The sequence below is a fragment of the Balaenoptera borealis genome, assembly GCF_965194805.1.
Source record: "Balaenoptera borealis genome assembly, chromosome: 19".
Classification (NCBI taxonomy): domain Eukaryota; kingdom Metazoa; phylum Chordata; class Mammalia; order Artiodactyla; family Balaenopteridae; genus Balaenoptera; species Balaenoptera borealis.
The window spans coordinates 6,551,466-6,572,367 of record NC_138878.1 but is presented as its reverse complement, the minus strand read 5'-3'; the positions used below and the strand labels follow the sequence as shown (position 1 = coordinate 6,572,367).

Genomic DNA, 20,902 nt, shown 5'->3' with positions numbered 1-20,902 from the left:
CTTAGGACAAAGTTAAACTATAATCCTCCAAAAGATGATGGATCAACCTATAAGATTGAACTTGAAGGGATATCGGTAATGGTTATGAGAGAGATCCTGGATTACATCTTCAGTGGGCAGGTATGATGAGACACAGAGGAAGGAGGACTGAGTAGAGGCTCCTCGAGCTCAGGGTGAGGGTCTCCTTCATCCACTCTGTGACTGACAACACTGTCATCTCCATCTTCTGTCACTGTGTGCTTGACTTGGGTCTCCTGCTGGACATGGCGCCCAAGGGTGTTCTTCCGGGGCTCTGCCCTTGAAAGAAAAGCAGACTAAGTAAGATCTTACCCAAATCCCATGTTTTGTTTCTGCCATCCTGAGCTCCACCTTCCAGTCTGAGACATGAGGAACATGGGGTGCTCCCTTCGCTGCTGTCTTTTGTTTTTTAAATCTTAATTCCAGTCTTGCTTTGTACCCACACTATCGGGGAAGTCGTTCTGTCTCCACAGCATGGACGTGGGAGCCTCCTTGGGCGGTGGGGATTATTTTGTAGAAATAAAGACTTCGAGATTCACACCAGTGACAGGCACCTGCATTGTACTCATGATGCCTCCGTCCTGTTGCCTCAGGAGGACCAACATCCCTGTTCCCCCGCATTCTTTCTTTCTGATTTCCCTTTACTCTCCGTACCCATCTATATTTCTGGGGATTTCATGAAAGCCAAGGAAGAAAGTGATCAGTGGCTAGTGGTCCTTTCCGTTTCTTTGCCCTCCTCCATCCCGCTACTCCCCTGTTTATGTGATTTAAAGTGTATAGCATGAGGACACTTAAGGATAATCTTAGGTGTGAATTAGGAAGAAGTTCATGTGCCTCACATCTCATTACGCAAGAGATGTGATTACATTTTATCTTTACTCCTTTTGAGGGCTCATGTCCTGCTCTCTCCTTTATTCCTTCTTCCTCATTCTTCTTTTAATTTTCCTTTTGTAAAGGCTCTGTCTCCTACATAAGTATTCTGAGTGTACTGCTTACTTTCTCTAAATATGCTCATTCTGTCCAGAGTCAAACTCGGTGATTGTCATCCTTTTTGAAGTTTTTTTATTTCATTTCATGATGTTATCACTTTCTCTTTTCTCTAAACACTAGGAGGTGGGTGTGTGGAAATAAGGTTATGTGTATGATTATTAAAAATAAATGAATTTAAACCAATTTGGGGACAGCCCTTAAAATACTGGCCATGCTCTTAGCATCACAAAACCAGGCTTAGGACCAAACTCTTATCTAACTTGTAAAATCAGTTCATTGGCAGTTATAACAAGTTAGAAGAGTGTATTCATGTTCAGGCTTGCATTGGAAACTTGAAACCTTATTTACCTATGGTACAGAATGTGCAAATTGTGGTAAAACATTTCTTGCTGCACTTCACTGTGAAATCTCTCCTTAACGCTTCCTAATGGAGGATAAGTACACATTCTTTCGGAGAGTCTGGGCCGTTCATGATTGTGACAGTATTTTAGGGGCCTGTTTCTTGATGTTGCCTTACTGTTGCGCAGAAAAACTGTGACGTGGGTGGAGGAAGAAGCATCAATCAAGAAACTGAAGAAAATTAAGGGAAAGTGAATGTTCACAATGATTTAAAAAAAAAAAAATCTTCATAGGGATTTATTCCAGAAAGTGGCTTTGAAACCAGATTGTATCTTTTGCACCAAGTCCAATGTTTGGTGTTCAGAACGAGGCCGCTCGGGCAGTGTGACTCTCCCTCTCTTCAAGGGGCCATGTGGTATCTTCCACGTACCATTTGGCAAAGAAGTGAACTTAATATATTTGGAGGCAGGATTTTCATTAGTTCAGGAGCTAGCATTTAAAGAAATCACCTTCAGTTTACCATAGAATGCGGAACTTGCCATTTCCTAAGCATTTCAGTCATTTAAGGTTTTTCTCTAAGTATAGAAGTGAGCCCCATGGACAGTTCACCTTGGCAGGGTTATTGGTGGTTCATCTCGGTAAAGGAAGGGAAGAGCTGGGAAAAGTTAATCAGCCGTGCGCTGCCTATGTTGTCCGCAGGTGCCTTGGTGCCCTCCGACTATTCTTGAAAACAAAGCTGAACCATATGAAATTGCCAGTTTTCAATCATCCTTGACCTCTGTAAACGGAGCTTTCATATGGTCCTGCCTAACAGATTAGTGGTTGGGTTCTAAATATATACATTCAAATATAAACTATCTATGATCATCCTTACAGATCCGGCTGAACGAAGATACCATCCAAGATGTTGTGCAGGCAGCGGACCTGCTCCTGCTGACGGACCTTAAAACTCTGTGCTGTGAGTTCTTAGAAGGCTGCATTGCCGCCGAGAACTGCATCGGAATCCGAGACTTCGCACTCCACTACTGCCTGCACCACGTCCATTACCTGTCCACAGAATACCTGGAGACTCACTTCCGAGATGTCAGCAGCACAGAGGAATTCCTAGAACTGAGTCCTCAAAAGCTTAAGGAAGTGATTTCTCTTGAGAAGTTAAACGTTGGCAATGAACGATATGTATTTGAAGCAGTCATCCGATGGATAGCACATGATACAGAAATAAGAAAGGTACCCGTACTTTATAGCGTGCTCCGACTTTGCCTTTTCACTTACTTCTTCATTTGTTTGTTTATTTTTAATCCAAATTCTAGATGTTTTATTTTTCTCCTCCAACTTGAAAAACTGACAAGGTTGTGATCTAAACCATAACCTGGAAAACATCTTCCTATAGACTCACTAAAGCAGTTTGTTGTTCAGACCAGTCTACCAAAGTCCATGTAACTCATCATATAGCAATGAAAATAGTGATGATATCCTTTGAATGTTGTTATTAAGGGGAAAGGGATTTCAAGCTAAGCTAGAGAGTATAGAAGTGCACCCTATACTCCTCATCCTAGCTTTCAGCATCCTTCCCTCTACGATGGCGGGCTAACCCCTACAGGGACTCTGATGCAGGAAGTGGGGTGAGAAAAGGGCACATGGAATTCTGGCAGAGGGCTGAATTCTGGCACTGGGCTCTCCCTGGAGTGATTGACACCACTGGAGGAGAAAGTGGGAGAGCATTCCGGAGCTTTCATGGCTCTAGGAGTGACAGTCTAGGAAGGAAGGGTCTTAGAGAATATCAGCCTTGAGATCCACATTGTTAATACATTGGGGGAGGGAGCTTTAACCTTTAAATCACAGGGCTTTAAGTCTAATACTTATATACTAGAGGCTAGCTCCAATTACTATATCAAAATAAAGAAGTATATTAGGTTTCAGAGTGGCTTTCAGAATGCATAATTGCATTGTTAATTGTTCTTAGTAACTCTTGACTTACATTTTAATGATTATCTTGTAATTTTTAAATTCTGCAGGCCCACGAGCGTGTCCACTTGGAAACCACATTCGTAGCTTCAGCTCCTTAGTACAATTAGTGTTCTGTTTTCCCCATTGGTGAGGTAGATTGGGAAAGGGGATAGAAGAGTTTCCACCTTGCTGCCACCACTGAAGTATCTTCTCTCTGACCCTCTTCTTGCCTTAAAGTGATGAGGGCATATAAGATGGAACGGCTACTGGGAAACAAGAGGCAGTTCCTCGTCCTATGGTTAATCTGAACTTGATGCTGTAAGGACTGTTGGCTTTTATTACTCAGGGTATAAAAGAGTGTACCTTAAAATGACAATTTCAAAGCCCAGAGAAACTAGTCACCTTATGTACGTAGAGTGCTGTAGTCAGTTGGTTCAAATCTGATGATTGAGCATGAAAAGTATATCATTCAGGGACTTCCCCGGTGGTCCAGTGGTAAAGAGTCTGCCTTCCAGTGCAGGGGACGCGGGTTCAATCCCTGGTCGGGGAACTAAGATCCCACGTGCCGCGGGGCAACTAAGCCCGCGCACCACAACTACTGAGCTCGTGTGCCTCCATGAGAGAGCCTGCATGCCACAAACTACAGAGAGAAAACCCTCACGCCACAACTGGAGAGAAGCCCGCATGCCGCAACTAGAGAGAAACCCTAGCAGACCGCGTACCGTAACAAAAAGATCCCTCATGCCTCAACAAAGATCCCATGTGCCGCAAATAAGACCCGACGCAGCCAAAAAATAAATAAATAAATAAATAAGGAAAATAAATAAGGAAAATGCATGAATATTTTTTTTAAAAAAAGTATATCATTCACATTATACATGTTAGATAATTTTTAGCAGTAGTTACTGAAGAAATGATTATATAGTACTCAGGATTTTTTTTTTTGAAATTTGGCTTTTTCAGATTTTTCTTATAATGTTAATGTTGATACATGTTCATTATCTAGTTGACCATATTGTGTCAAGCTATTCCTGTATATAATGTTTCTATAAATGTGATGTGACTCACAGCACATCCAAGTATGTGAAATAAGGCAAATCATAGCAGGGTTCTTCTCTAAGTTTTCCTGTTGCTGTGGGAACCCTGTAGGGCATTCAAGAAAGCTGCTTAAAACTTCGCAGTGATACATCAAATATAAATCTGAAGTGATGGTTTTTTTTAAGTTAAACTTTTATTAAGGCCAAGGGAAGTAGAAAGGAAAGGGGCCATAAGCACATTCAAGCAGTACTTACCCTTACCACTTGCCTGCTGATAATCTGACTGTCAATAATTTTAGTCTTCCAGGAGTGGGAAAACGTATATTCTAAATGTACAGCGTATTCTCCATTTTTCCTCCCCGTGCTTTCCGCCCTCCAGGTCCACATGAAGGATGTCATGTCAGCGCTGTGGGTTTCAGGGTTGGACTCGAGCTATTTACGGGAGCAGATGCTGAACGAGCCGTTAGTCCGAGAGATCGTCAAAGAGTGCAGCAACATCCCTCTCAGCCAGCCGCAGCAGGGGGAGGCCATGCTCGCCAGCTTCAAGCCCCGGGGCTACTCGGAGTGCATCGTGACCGTTGGCGGAGAGGAAAGAGTGTAAGCGTGGCTGTGAGCCGTTTGACGGGTGCTGTAAGGGAAGAGAGATTTCCACGTAAACAGAAATTGATAACACTTTTCAGTATCTAAAGCCTAACAGCCATAGATTTTCTTAAATGTTTGAAACATTCTTTAGAGTAGTAAAACTAGTCATAGTCATTACAAGCAGAAGTACGTAAAACATATTAACTACTAATCGGTTATCTGTCTCCTTAGTTCACGGAAGCCGACAGCAGCGATGCGATGTATGTGCCCCCTGTATGACCCTAATCGGCAGCTGTGGATTGAACTGGCCCCTTTAAGCATGCCGAGAATCAACCACGGAATCCTCTCAGCAGGTACCGTGCTGTCATCAAGCTTACCTGAACACAGGATCAAGTAATGCCATTTCAGAGTTGTGCAGAATGACTCAAAACCTTTTAAAGAAATAATTTTATTATCCCTCTGTGGTGACATTTGCAGGGTGGCTCTAGCTTCCAGGGCTACGGTAAGAGGAGTGTCTTCTGTCAGTCCTGACCGTTCCCAAATCTGAAATACGTGGCTGTTTTTAAGACGTCACTTGAGGAGCATTTTATTGGATGACTTAACTGCTAGAAGAGCAAAACTCAGTGACTCTTACCACCCGTTAGCTGGATGGTCACACCTGAGACGCAGGACTTCTTTGAGCCGTGATAGTCCCCCATCTTGGAAAGTTGTGCGGTGTAGAATCGCAACATGTAACTATATTCAAAATAAGAGTGTCACATAAAAGCAGGCATTTCATATGAAACTTGAAAAAATACTGCTTAAATTAGTTCTGGCTTAAAGTTGTTTTATGACAGGAAGTATGTTTTAGTTGACGTTTACACGTTTGGAACGTTATTGAAAGCTTTCTCTCCAGGAGGTGATGGGGAAGGCTGTCCTTGCTGCCTTTCTCTTCACCTTGGATCTGCCTTGTTGGCTTCATCCTGCAAGTGCCATTTCACTTCATTCTAATTATTGTTAGCAGTTCTTCTTTTATAGTCTCTGCTTGCCCACAAACATTACCTTAAATTTTTAAGCTATGCCACACCATACCATATTTTAGATATGCCTAAAGCTATGGAATAGAAATGGAATCGTAAGTTCCACAATTATTGAAGTTTTTGTCAATGATAATCAGCTGGATGGAGTGGTGTAGGCAACAGGATGTGGGTCTGATTTCTCTGTTCCTTCTTAAAATTAGCTTCCTTATGTTGTCCTCCCATAATGTGTATACATGTGCATAATTTTCACACATGCACACCTACCACAAAGGTTCCTATATCACTGATTTTTCAGATTTCCTAGAGAGGTTGTTGTTTCAGAAACTTGAAACAATGAGGAGAGGAATTGTGCCCAGTTGTATTCATTGAAGTCGTGAAATGATTGAGTAGTTCCTATTTGTCCAGCTTGTTCTGTGTTTCTTCTTTTCTTGCCTTTTTTCAAAAACTTGATTGACTTTTTTGTCATTCAGTTTTTTCCCTCTCTACCAGGTTAGAAGTTATATTCTATGTCTATATTCCTTTGAAGGTCACTTTATGTTTGTTTTGTTTTGTTTTTTAATATTTACTTATTTATTTATTTGGTTGCACTGGGTCTTAGTTGTGGCAGGTAGGTTTCTTGGTTGCTGCTCACAGGCTCCTTAGTTGCGGCTCGCCAGCTCCTTAGTTGTGGCATACATGTGGGATCTAGCTCTCTGACCAGGGATCGAACCCGGGCCCCCTGCTCTGGGAGTGCGGAGTCTTAACCACTGCACCACCAGGGAAGTCCCCTGAAGGTCACTTTTGAATCCACAGCCTGTACTGTTAAGTTAACAAAGTCTAGTAGTGTAAATAGTACATTTATACTTTTATTTTTCGCATTCTATAGTGTTACAGTATTAAAACACATGGTTATTTATAAGTAAATATTTACATATATGTTTATCTGTTTTATACACGTATCTGTAGATAGTGTTCATTTAGATTTATACACATATTTTCCACTTCCTTTGTTTTTCCCTCTTACTCCTCAAACTTTCCATCCAGGATCATTTTCCTTCTCTCTGAAGTTCATCCTTTTGAATTTCCTTTAATGTGGGTCTAGTGGTAGCAAACTCTTAGATTTGTTAAAGATGTCATTATTTTGCCTTCATCCTTAATGGATATTTTTGCTCGGTATAGAATTTTAGGTTGGCATCTATTATTGAAGATGTTTTTCCACTGACTTCTGTCATTCCTTGTTGTTAAGTCAGTTGTCAGATCTAAAGCTCTGCCTTTTCTCTGGGCTGTATTTAAGATTTTCTTTTTGTCTTGGTTTTTCTGCCATTTCACTGTAGTGTGCTTAGGCAACATTTTATTTGAAATTGTACCATATTTGGAGACTGTTGGGCATCTTGACTCTGTAGCTTGGCCTTTCATCAAATCTGGAAACTTCTTGTTTGTTATGTCTTCATACGTCATCCTTGCTCCTTCTCCTCTGTCTCTCTGCTTTTGGAAGTCAGATCAAACATGGCTAGAACTTTCTACTCCAGCCCCTGCCTTCTACCTTCTTTTTGTTTTCTTTTTCATCTTTTTGCTTCTCCATGTTGCCTTCTCTGTGATTTCTTTTGATTTATCTTGCACTTAATGAATTCTCTCTTTAACTGTGATGAATCTGCCATTAAATCCATCCATTGAATTTTTTATTTAATCTGTTTTTATCTTTTTTTCCCTAGAAATTTGCTGTAAGTTTTTTTCAGATCTACTATGTCACTTCTCTTGTCCCTTCTTCTAGAGTTACCTTCACATTTGTCTTTTTTAAAACATAGTGAGCATTGTTGTTTTATCGTCTTTCTGATTACTCTAATATTTGAAATTTGGAATCTTTGCAAGACTACTCCCTATTGTCTGCTTCTGCTGGTTCTTCTTAATAGAGTCTGGTTTCTTTGTATACCTCAGTATCTTTGACTGAGTGCCAAAGATTGTTTTATTAAAAATTATTTGTAGGGATAACGTGATGTTTTAAAATCTTAGAATGTTAGAATCTAAAACTTAGATAAACGTACTTTCTTCCATATAAGTTTTGTGTTTTTTTCTGCCAGTTGCCTGAAAACACTACTAATTTGTAATTACTGTAAATCGAATTCGAATTTTGAGATTTCCTAGATAAGCAAGGAGATTTAAATCTGGCTTCTAATTCTGGTTGGCCTTCATCCTGATGGTTAGAACTTCGGCGAGGCTTTCCTGCCAGAAGCCATGCTGTCTGTGGGCCTGGGATTTAGATTTCTATCTTCTTCATCCCCTCAAAGCCATTAAGAGAAAGGTTGCATTTTTCCCAGATTGCTAAACGCCCTCAGAGCAAAATGGTTTCCACGCATGGTAACCTCTCTAGGGCCCACATTTCCCTTCAGTTTTACCATAGTGTCTTGTTGGCTTCTTCTCCTTTAAGAAGACTATTTTAAATAGAGGCTGGGGAACAGAACAGATGAACTGAGATAACTCAGAGTCACTTGCTGACCGGGTGGGTGGTGTCAGTCTTCCTTTTAAGGCACAGGGTAGTGGGGATCCACACAGAGATCCCGAGGCAACTGAAATGGTCAGAGTGACTCACAGATGTGGCTCTATCACCCAGGCTTGGTAAGATCTCGAATCCGTTGTTGTCAGAGAAGGTATCTCCACATCCTGTCTCTGCCCTTACGGCATTTGTATTTGACTGGAGATAGGTGTTGAAAACTTACATTTCAACTTTCTTGCGTGTATTCTTTGATTTTTTGCAGAAGGATTTTTGTTTGTATATGGGGGCCAAGATGAAAATAAGCAGACCCTGAGCTCAGGAGAAAAGTATGACCCAGATGCAAACACATGGACCACATTGCCACCAATGAACGAGGTAAAATACTGCTTTTGTAATTTGTCTGATGTTTCTTTTTTCCCTTTAGCACTTTTGTTTGCTTTGCATTTGAGTATAAGGAAAGAGGTAGCAGCCTCGCCAAGCGCCCCTCCTTGGTATGCGCGTGCCCCCCTCTCGGCTCTGCTCCCCATGCCTTCCCTCGCTCCGCCTTCTCAGGCCTCCTAGGAGTGCACTTGCTTTGGGACCTTTGCCAGGTACCCACGTGGCTCGCTGCTTGCTTCCTTCAGGGTTTGTCCATATGGCTCCTTCTCAGCGAGGCCTCCCCCGGCCTCTCAGCTCTCCCGCCCCCTCCCCTGCTTTCTTTCTCTTCATACCACATAGAAGCCCCTCACATACTAGATCTTTTTCGATGGTTCGCACAAACTGTTTGATGATGGCAGCGCATTTTGTTTGTGTGGTCAGCGCTCTCCCTTCAGTGCTGGAGGGGGGCTGGGCACCCGGGAAGTGCTGTGAGTGGAGGAGTGTGGAACACACCAGGTTCTGTTGCTCGAGGCAGCCTTAGCCCGGGCCTCTCCCCCTCCCGCCCCCACCTCTCCAGCCACAGGCAGTGCTGTTGATGTGGATCTTACCGGACTTCACACATCAGCTGGGAGCCACTTGCTGCCCACTGCTGCACGAAGATCATTTTACAGAGCCACACAGCACTAGTTCTCTTTCTTGTCGTGAGCTGTTGCGAGTAAAAAGTAAGGATTCTGCCAGCGAGTTCACCACGTGTGTAGTTCCCTTGTTCCGGGAATTCCCTGGACGTGGGTTCTCTGTCTATTGTGATAGAAGAGTGAGCTGCTAGGGAAATCAGAAATATTTGAGAGAGATGGTTTTGAGCCTGGTTATTTCTTTGCTGGAACGCTGGAATATAATGATGTCTGTAATTTTTATTTAATGTATGAATATCAGCTTTCAATCTGATAGTTGGCCTTTTGTCCACAAAGATCTTTGATGTCTTTTCAGGCAAGACATAACTTTGGAATTGTGGAGATAGATGGGATGCTGTACGTTTTAGGAGGAGAAGATGGTGAAAAAGAGCTAATTTCCATGGAATGTTATGATATTTATTCTAAAACCTGGACAAAGCAACCCGATTTAACCATGGTTAGAAAGGTGAGAACTATATCTTGTGATAACTAATTCACAAATTGGATTTTAAAGTTATGTTTCTTCATTTCCTACGTATGCCTTTTAACGCAATTGATAGTGTTAAAAGAATTAACATTATAGAATTATGTCTTTGTTGGTAGCTTGCCTTCACTATTACCAGCCACACAGCAAGCCAGGAAACGGTGTGTGAGAGAGTTTATCTTGGCGGTGGGCTCTGGGCAGCGCTGCTGTGCCCAAGGCCCACGCCTGATAAATGCTTTGTGATTGCACTAACCTAGGAAGGAACCAGGTCTCCCAAACCGGTTTTCTTAATCATCGTGCAGGACTGGGGAGAAACATTAATCCATAGGTAGAGAACTGCCATTGCTTACTGGGTAGAATGAAAACAAATGGCTCATGTTAGCTGTTTATAGCTTAGTCTGTATTTCTTTTCCCTGGTAGAGGCTGGAATTTCATCATCAGGCCAAAGCCTTGTCCAGCGCCCTAGGTATTTTACACCTTGGGTACTGGGATTTACTCATAATATGATCTCTCACTGTCTGTGCCCTTTCAACTGACTGACTTGGGGCAGGAATTGAATGACATCTTGCTCCATGGAGTCCACATCTTGGACTCTTCAAATAGTGGTGAGAACAGAGAGCCTGGAAAGCCACTTTAAAAATTAGGGTTATTTACTTTTCTCACTTAGTGGAATAGCATTAGGTGGAGTTAATCCTTTTCTGAGGATTCACAGTGTGCGTATTACCTTGCTCTTCTCATTTTTAAAAGCCTCTGTTGTAATACTGGAAGGCACCATACCTAGTCTTACTATTAGAAGTCAGATCCTTTTCCAAATATTTGCCAGTGCTCTCTAGCCAAGCTGGTATTTACTCGCCTAACTTTAATAATAAATGTTGCCTCCCCCGCTGTTGCTTTCTCCTTTCAGATTGGCTGCTATGCAGCCATGAAAAAGAAAATCTATGCCATGGGCGGAGGATCGTATGGAAAACTCTTCGAGTCTGTGGAATGTTACGACCCACGGACCCAGCAGTGGACCGCTATCTGTCCACTGAAAGAGAGAAGGTGAGAGAACTTGGATAAGGGCTGTGCAGAGCCCCCTTTGCCTGGCTTCTGTTTTTCCCTTCTTTCCAGCTAATCTTTTATTTGACTTGGCATTTGGTTGATATAACATTAAATGAATAAACCATTTCCTGAAAAAGGAAGACCCATGTATTTGTGAAACGTTGAATGGCGCAGAGCTAAAACAAGCGTAAGAGGAATTACGGAATCGGGTCATGAGTTGTAAATCTAATACCTAGTATGCCCTATGTGGCCTTTCAGGTTTGGAGCTGTAGCCTGTGGAGTCGCCATGGAACTGTATGTATTTGGGGGAGTCAGAAGTCGCGAGGACATCCAGGGGGGCGAGATGGTAACCTGCAAGTCAGAATTCTACCACGATGAGTTTAAAAGGTATTTATGAATGGTTTCATGCGGCTTCTGCAACTTTTTCTTTATGCTTTCAAAGGCATGTTTTAGCTTTGTTTAGTTTTGTTTTCAAATTATTTCATTGAATTTATCTATTTATGTCTAATGCATAGTAGATATTTATTCAGTGACTTCAGAAATCTTGGGAACTCATAGGAAAGCCATAGAAAAATGTTTCTAAAATGTAGATCAGACCTTGACACTTTTGATAGCTTTTAGGAGAAAGTTTAAACTCCTTAACTTAGCAGATATGGCCTTTTGTGATTTGGCCTATGTCTACTGTTTCTGCTACTGTTCAACCCAGATGCGTCACTTGAGTCCCACTAAGTGACTTTTTTCCTCCAAAACATGGTATGATTGTCTCAGCTCTGTGCTTTTTTTTTTTTTTTTAACATCTTTATTGGAGTATAATTGCTTTACAATGGTGTGTTAGTATCTGCTTTATAACAAAGTGAATCAGTCATACATATACATATGTTCCCATATCTCTTCCCTCTTGCGTCTCCCTCCCTCCCACCCTCCCTATCCCACCCCCCTAGGTGGTCACAAAGCACCGAGCTGATCTCCCTGTGCTATGTGGCTGCTTCCCACTAGCTATCTGTTTTACGTGTGGTAGTGTATATATGTCCATGCCACTCTCTCACTTTGCCTAGAGTCTGTCATACAGAGTGAAGTAAGTCAGAAAGAGAAAAACGAAGACCATATGCTAGCACATATATATGGAATCTAAGAGGAAAAAAAAAAAAAAAAGGTCATGAAGAACCTAGGGGCAAGACGGGAATAAAGACACAGACCTACTAGAGAATGGACTTGAGGATATGGGGAGGGGGAAGGGTAAGCTGTGACAAAGCTCTGTGCTTTTGTATTATTCCTTTTGCCTAATATTTCCCTTCCCATGTTTATCCAGTTAATTTGGCCTCTTCCAAAACTCTGCTTAATTATCACTACCCAGAGGAAGCCTTCTCACGTCTCCCAGGCTGAGTTAGGCTCCTCAATCTGGGATCCTATACATCCCTCTCTTGGATGTGATAGAGTTAACTGAAGCTCCTTCAGGACAAGTTCCAACTCAGCTTTGGGTCCTAGCTTCTGGCATCATACCTGGCCAGTATCAGACACTCAGTAAAAGTGGTGTCAGAGATTCTTAAAACATCTGACAGGCTGCCATATGTCTTATGAAGTAGGCAGCATCCTTCCAACCCCCTCACTTCCCTCCTCTGACACATTATATTGTTGTAACCACCAAACAGTATTGTTACTGCAGTAATATGTTCAAATCCTACAGGGAGACTGCCATGCTAAAGTTAATCTTGTGATAGCATTTCAACTGTGTTACCAGTAGGGGGTGCCAGAATATAATGTTCAAGTTCATATTATTTTAGATAAGGGCAAACAATGAGCAGTTGCCAAGATTTTAGAAATATGTATATATGTTACCTAACTATTAGTGTATTTTAAATTTAGGATATTTGCATAGCCTTTTTTCCCCCTTTTTCCTTCAATTACAGGGGGCAAACAGTCTTAGGAAAATTTACTAGACAAAGTGTGAGAGCAGTTTGAGAATGCTTGCTCTGGTAGCGGTGGGGGGCAGAATTTCAAGGACTTTTCTACACTTCTCTTCCATAATATGTTACTGCGAGGGCTGACTGTTCAAGGTATGAAGTAGTATATTAATTTCTTGCCCAAATGAATCCCAAAACAGTGTGCCCAACCTCATTAACAAGCAGTGGTCAGTACGTTTGGTTTCTGATAAAATATTGTTATAAGCCTTTCTCATAATGACTGAATTACTGTTTGGACAGTGTGAGCTAGAGAGCTATAAACTCGCTTGCTGAAGTAATCAGGGTTGCTTACGGTTTTACCATTTTCTGTCCCTATTTTGATTGTATAGGACTTAAACCTGGCTGTAAAGTTTTTTGTCTGCCCTTGATATGCTATCAATTATTAGAACCTTTAGATTTCTATCAGGTTGTCTCATATTAATATAGTTGATAAGCTTCAGATATAAGTATATTACTTGCTTTCAGTTCATAATTGTTAAACATGAGTATTGCTTCTTCCTTGCTATTTAAAAGCACTTCCAAATAAAATTTGTATTATCTTTAGTTTGCTTATATTCAAGTTCTCCAGTGTTGATTCACAAATAGAATGAAGAAAGCTTAACTTCTGTTGATATATAGGATTCTTGTTTAGATAACACTAAATATGCATATAACACTAAGTGCCATGTATTAACTCATTGAATCTTCAGAACAACCCTCTGAGATATAGTTACTCTTTTTATTCCTATCTTGCATACGAGGAAACCGAAACACAGAGGGGTTAAGTAATGTGCCCCAAAACACACAGGTAGCAGGTGGCAGAGCTGGAATTTGAACTCGGGCGTTCTGGGCCCCGAGTCCACATTTTCAGCCACCACACAATATTGCCTTAAAAATATAGGCTTTCCAATAAATATCTATAGAAGGAAAAAAAATCTATAAGCAGTTTATTTCTTTAAAGATCAGATGTTTCTAAGTGTGTGATATTTGCATACTCTGGAAACTGTTGCCAGATGAACAACCTGCATTAGATTGGAGACCATTTACTGTTTTTAAGTAATCTCTTGTCTTTCCTGTCTTTGTTCCCTATTTTTAGGTTAAAACTTTCCTGGAAAAATGCCATATCTTACTATTTTCTGTGTTTCTGACTAAAAACAAAACTGTTTGAAGGAAAGCAAAAAAAAATTGCCATTATTTATACCAAGTCATGGCAACAACTTCATATATCCAGAAAGACAGTGTATCTATTTCTGTTCCTTGTATATCCCTGTTCTTTTACTCGTACTACCATCCTCCCAGTGGTCCATATTCAAAATAAGGTCATCTTTGATTCTCTCTTACGCTTCACATCTCATGAGTTGCCAAGTTTTTTTCTTTTTTTTTTTTTTTTAAACTCTGTAGTATTTTTCACACATCCCCCCCCCTTTATTTTTCTGCCCCGACTCCAGTGAGCTCACTCTTTTATATGTGCAAAGTCTTCTAACCAGTCTCTCTAATACATTACACCTACTTGTGCTTTTGAAAGATTAATCTGACTTTGGTCATTTCATTGTGATGGAAATTCTTCCTGTCTCCCCGTTGCTTACCAAGTAAAGATAATAGTATTTAGCCTCCTACCCGGGGCCCTCCATGATCTGAGGTTGAGAAAAATGTTCAGCCTTTTTCACTTTCTTCTTTTCACATGTTCTGTACTCCAGCTCACTTCTTATAGCCATCCTGTGTTTTATTGTCTCTGTGCATTTGCTCAGCCGAGATGCCCTCCCCCTTTCATTTTTATATTATAGGTAAATCATGTTAACTATTCTTTGAAGCCTAGATCTGTCAGTTTCATCTTTTGATGCCTGAATGTATACTTGGATAGACACGTTTGACCACTGGCTGAATCCCCTGTGGTCCTCTGACTTGTGGGTAAGGGACCATTATGGTAGCAAGGGTTAAGTGGAAGTCACTGGAACTTTCCTTCCCTGCCAAGATAGAAAACCAGAAGCAGTACTGCATCCTGAGGAATGTGCAGACATTAGTGCCACCGTCAAAGGCTTGAAAATGCAAGAGTCGTGCTACGTATCATATCCCCACTTAATTCACTTAGAAAAAGTAGAAAAGTCAAGTGGATTTTGGAAAATAACCGTGAGCTTTCATAAACTTAAGCAGGTGGTTAAGCTGATCACAGACTCAGGCCCACGGGTGGGATCTTCATGCAGCACAGTGCCTGGCCTTGGTTGCTTCTGTTGCCTTAGCTGATGCCTTCTCTTCACACCAATCTGCAGCGACCACCAGCAGCTGTTTCTTGTACCTGGCAGGACCAGCGGTACCCCTGTACAGTGTTGCCTCAGGGCTGTGTCAGTTTTGCCGTGTGCAGTATATTATTAGTCCCCAGAGATTTTGATCACCTTGGTGTGCCGTACTGTATTGGTCTGCCCCGTTGACCATGTTACGCTGTTTGGATCTGAGGCTTAGGAAGTAACACACACTACAGATGCCTTTGTAAGACATGTGAGCAAGAGGATGGGAGACGAACGCTGCTCCTAACCAAGTCTGCTTCAGTCATGGTCCAGCCAGGAGACAGCAACCACCCCGTAATCTGCAAGGGAGATTTAATGTACGTAATTATTAACTAGTAAGAGTAGTTAGCTGCTAACAGGTGAGAGGATGCAGAAACAGCCGATGAAGGAAGCGCGACTACAGCCTTTAGGGCTGAGGGAAAGTGCCCCAGGAAGGAGCAAACTGGGAAGAGCCCTCCCTGCCCCGCAAGGCTGGATTCACCTCCGTGGAGGAGGGTGTGCAGTGGCCCCGGACGTGGCAGAGCCCTGGGGCACCGGGGCCAGAGCTGGTGCATGAAAGCTGCCTGCTGGCTGGCAAAGGACCTCCCTGAGGGAGAGCCACTCTGGTCCCGCGGCACACAGGAGGCGGCAGAGCAGATGGAGGAAGGGAAAGGCCGCCGACACCAGGGAAGAAGCCCTTTCCTCTCCCCAGCCCTGCAGTCCCGCCAGCGCTCTCTGCACTGCGCCTGCCTTCTCAAAGAACCAGCTACGCACTGATGTTCATTTTCTCCACTGTGTGTTTTCTGTTTCATTGGTTTCTCCTCTTGTCTATATTATTTCCTTCCTTTTACTTACTTTGGGTTTATTTTGTTCTTCCTTTTCTAGCTTCTTCAGGTAGCATATTAGATTTTTTTTATTTCTCTGCTGCGGTCTCCTATCTTTTTATCGTAAGCATGTTTTCCTTTCCCTCACTGAGCATCGTTATGGTAGCTGCGTTCAGGTCCCTGCCTGGCAGATAATCCCAGCATCTGAGTCATCTCAGAGTTGGCGTCTGTTGATTGTTTATTTCCTTGCAAAGGGGTTTTCATTTTTCTGGCTCTTTTGTTGAGTAATTCTGGATTGCGTCCGGGGCGTTGCGAACATGACATTGTTGAGGCCCCGAGGTCTCTTGCTGCTGCTTCAGAGACTTGCTCCGGGCATTTGGCAGACAGTGGACTTGGTTAGACTCATGGAGCCTCAGGTGCAAGCATTCGTGGATCCGGTGTCAGTCAGACGTGACTCAGGTGGATGCCCGTCCGTTTAGGGGCTCTTCTGTACCTCCCATCTTTCTGAGACCCCCGCATACTTCAGTGATCCTTGTTGCCCCAAGATGCTCTCCCCTGATTCCGGTGGCCAGAAAGACGGCAGGATTTTCTCTAGGGCTTTTGTTCCCCAGAGCTGCCAGCCCCAGGCTGCCTTCAGACGGAGCTACCAAGGAACTGGAAACTCATTCCATGTGGGTGCTTGTTCAACTTTCAACTTCTTTCCCAAATCTGCCTGCTTCTGCTCAGTCTCCAGAGCCCTCAGGCAGTCTGACTTCTGTATTTTGTCTGTCTAGAGTTCGTGGCTGCTTCTTGTAGGAGGCTCAGCCGAGCCCTCACTGAAGCTCGCTCTCCCCTCCCTCTCTCCTTCCCACCTTCTCTCCTTGCCTGTCTTACCCCTCCTGCTCGGCTCTCTCTGAAGCTTGCCCCATTTTAAAGTTTCCTTTGAGGGAGGGGGGATTCTTAATTCTGGGTTACCAGAGGACACATCACTGTAGCCTCCAAGTCCTGAGGAGCCCCCGTTTGAGAACAGTGTAATAAAGGCATAATATTGCCTTGTCTATTACAAAAAATTACTGCTACTTCACGATGCCTGCTATGTACTAGACACTGTGCAAAGTACTTTACATTGGCTGTTCCATTTCATCCTCACAGCAGACACCTGAGCTTGGTGATGGCGTCCCCACCTTACAAATGACGAAAGAGAGACTGGGTTAGCTCAGTCGTCCAAGGTCAACGAGGTGATAAATGGTAGAGAAAGAAATGCAGAACTACATGCCATTTATACCATTTTTAAAAGCAGCAGCTAAATATATGATCCAATTAAATTCTTATATTTTATGTACTTTGAAGCCTCAGCATTATATAAAATAGATCACATAGGATTATTTTTCTGAAACCCAGGAACTCTGAATCACTGATCTGCTTTGGACCAAATTTGGTAGACAGTCTACGTAGACCAATTTCTTCAGCTTTGTTGAATTATTCCAGGGAGGAATTATGTTGAATTCTCAACGCTACAAAATTACTGAGAAATGCCCTTGTATTCTGATGTGTTCTTTCAGTAGATAATCTAGTCGCGTATGCCTTAATTCAGAAGAAGTGCCAGCTACCTTGTGGGCGTGCCTGTGGCCCTGTTGGTGGACTTGCTGGAAGGGTTGTATGCCTCTCCAACAGGGTCATCCTGGGAGGGGCTCAGCTGCAGACAGGGCAGGGGGATGCTCATCAGCTTTGTGTGATTCAGGACCTGGGAAGAATTTAAATGTCGAGGTTTAGTTATTTATGTTTAGCCTTGAAGACATAAAATACGAACAAACCAGTTACTGTATTTGACATTTTTCAAACTTTTTCTTTCAAAGGCCTGTTCGGGTCCCCATTTTCACTTTGCAGTGAGAGCTCTTAGATGTTCCCCTTTTCCTGTTTATTAGAGGCATCTCGGAGGCAGGGACCAAACTGAACTCCCAGTCCCAGCAAACTGCTTGATTCCAATCAACTTTCAGATGTTCGAGGAATCGGATGTTAGGTAAAGGTACTCAGGAATATGGCAGCTTTACAGCAGCTTTGCTTCTGAGTTGTTCCATTATCTTGGACAAATCATTCTGCTTCTGTGTTTCTTCGGATTAAAAATATGGAAGCTACTGCTTTATATAACAGTCTGGGAAGAGTGCTCATTGAAATAAAAGTGCTGTTCTTAGTGAAATAATTTTACATTTGTATTTAACATCAAGATGCTGTAGACCTTAGCCAGTGGCTTCTTGGACACTTGATGGCATAAGGTTAGACACACGGGAACAGTGCCAGGGCATCTTAGTGCTCTGATGGTTAGTGGAGGCCCAGACACTGGTAGTTCTGAAGGGTTTAGATACATTTCCAAGATCTGACTGAGGTCTGCTCTGACCTGGCTATGCCTTTAGCTATTAAAGGGAAATTGTTTAGTCAGATTACCTTAAGTAAACATTACTACATAGCAGAGTCATTTGTTTTTGTTTTTGTTTTAAAGCAAAAAAACCCTTTTATTTTGGAATAATTTTAGACTTGTAGAAAAGTGGCAAAAATAGTCAGAGTTCCCAAAAGCTTCTCCCAGCTTCACCCAGCTTCTCCTAATGTTAACATCTTACATACCATAGTACAGATGTCAAAACCAGGATACTCACATAGGTACAGTATTATTAAGTCAACTACAGACTTTATTCAGATTTCACCAGCTTGCCCACTAATATCTTTTTCTCCCTGCTCCGGGATCCGATCCAGGACCTGACATGGCTTTCAGTTGTTGAGTTTCTTCGGTCTCCTTTAACCTGTGACGGTTCCTCAGTCTTTCCTCGTCCTTCATGACCTTGACACCCTTGAAGGTTACTGGTCAGTTTTTTACTAGGATGTCTCTTCATGTGGGTTTGTCTCATGACGTCTCGTGAGGAGGCTGAGGTTGGACGTTTGGGCCAGGACTCCCACAGAAGTGCTGCTGGGCCCTTCTCAGCCCGGCGTCGGGGGAGCATGACTTCGATAATGTCTCATTACTGGTGGTGCTAATCTTGACGACTTGGTTAAGGTGGCATCTTCTGGGTTTCCCCATTGTAAAGTCACTATTTCTCCCTTTGTAATTAATGAGTATCTTGGAAGAGAGAATTTGAGAATATGGGAGTATACTGTTTCTCCTTAAACTTTCACCACTAATTTAGCATCATTGGTGGACTGGCCTTGCAGTAGTTATTACTGTGCTGTTTGCCTAATGGTGATTTTTCTTGCTTCCCTCATTCCTTCTACCTTTGTCAGCTGGAATTCTGTAAAGAAGACCTGCCCCTTCTCCCTAATTTTTTTTTTAATGTATTGAGTCATTTGTTTTTGTCAGTGTGGACTTATGGATATTTATTCTATGAGTTGTCTGTCCAGGACTGTCATTATTTATTGTGTTGCTCCAGTTGTTCCCACCATGGCCATTGGGAGCTACTGCGTATCAGCTCCGCTGTCCTTCTGACACAACTCATCCTTCTTTAAGCTCTTCCTATGTGGCAGCACAAGGTGATCCAGGCTCATCTTGTATTTTCGGCCTCTTCTGTGGAATCAGCCACTTCTTCATGGAGCCCTGGCTCCTTTTAGTGGCTATTAAATTGATTTTCAACGGAAGTACCAAGCAATTTAGTGGGGAAAGAAACGTCTTTTCAGCAAGTGATGCTGGAACAACTAGGTATCTGTATGGGGGAGAAAAAGGACTTGACTCTTATACCTCATACCATACACAAAAGTTAACTTGAAATGTATCATAAGACCTAAGTGTAAAAACTGAAACAATAAAATTTCCAGAAATTTTCATTTAAAAAACCTTTGCAACCTTGGAGTAGGCAAAGATTTCCTGGGAGGACATAGAAAACATGAACTATAAAAAAAAAAAAAAAGGATAAACTGGAATTCATCAAAATTAAAAAACCTCTGTTCTCAAAAGTCCCCATTAAGATAATGAAAAGACAGTCTACATGCTGGGAAAAAGATTTGTGATACATGTATCCAACAAAGGACTTATATCCATAAAATAAAAAGAATCTTAAAATTTAATAAGAAGACAGAAAAGCCAATTTGAAAAATGAGCAGATCTTTGAGCAGAAATTTCACAAAAGCAGATACACGAAGTGTCCAGTAAGCACATGCAGAGATGGTTAGCACCATTGGTCTTCAGGGAAAGGCACACCACTCATATGGCTAAAATGAAAAAGACCGACGGTACCCGAGCTGGCAGTAATGCCAAGCAGTTGGAGTTTTCACATGTTGCTCGTTGGAATGCAAAATGGCACAACACCTTGGAAAACAGTGTGGTGTTTTCTTATCAAAGGAAATATACCTTTAACCATATAACCAAGCAATTCCATGACGTAAGCCCACAAAAGAGCTTTGCTCTCTCAATTCCAAAATAGCTTCACTCACAATAGCCAGACACTGGAGGCTGCCCAAATGAACCTGAACAGGTGAATGGGTAACAAATTCTGCTGTACCATGTAATGGAATCCTGCTTAAGATAACAAGAAATGAGATAACGATGAAGCCACAGCACGGATGAATCTCCTTCACACTGTGCTGAGTGAAGGAAGCGGACTGAATAGTGCACTCTATGATTCATTATATGCGACGTTCTGGAACAGACACAACTAAGTCTTCAGTGACAGGAAGGAAATGAGTGTTTCACCAGAAGAGGGGTGTGGGTGTCATGCCTTGTACTGTAGGTGGCTCACTGAGTTTTGTCATCTCAGTCTGCTGAGATGTCGTGGACACCCTTTGACCTCCTTCATTCTGTCATTCTGTCCCTCTGTTTGTCCTCAGGTGGATCTATCTTAATGACCAGAATTTATGCATCCCCGCCAGTTCCTCTTTTGTGTACGGAGCTGTCCCCATAGGAGCCAGTATCTATGTCATCGGAGATCTTGATACAGGTCAGAATGTTACAGTGATCTTGTCGG

The 20,902-nt window shown here is 42.3% G+C and overlaps 1 protein-coding gene across 4 annotated transcripts in view; it reads left to right on the top strand.

The window, feature by feature from the left end:
• The window catches only part of GAN (gigaxonin), a gene marked incomplete at its 5' end in the record, with an annotated part of 81,152 nt that overhangs the window by 31,647 nt on the left and 28,603 nt on the right, over positions 1-20,902 (top strand). For 2 of the 4 annotated variants that reach the window (XR_014237290.1, XM_082366342.1), the window contains 8 exons: positions 6-120; positions 2,224-2,574; positions 4,711-4,928; positions 5,145-5,266; positions 8,665-8,777; positions 9,747-9,896; positions 10,819-10,955; positions 11,214-11,342. Coding sequence is in view for 3 of the 4 variants with exons in the window: in XM_082366342.1 (XP_082222468.1) it covers positions 6-120; positions 2,224-2,574; positions 4,711-4,928; positions 5,145-5,266; positions 8,665-8,777; positions 9,747-9,896; positions 10,819-10,955; positions 11,214-11,342 (1,335 nt within the window). The other 2 variants (XM_082366341.1, XM_082366343.1) reach the window with 2 other exon arrangements.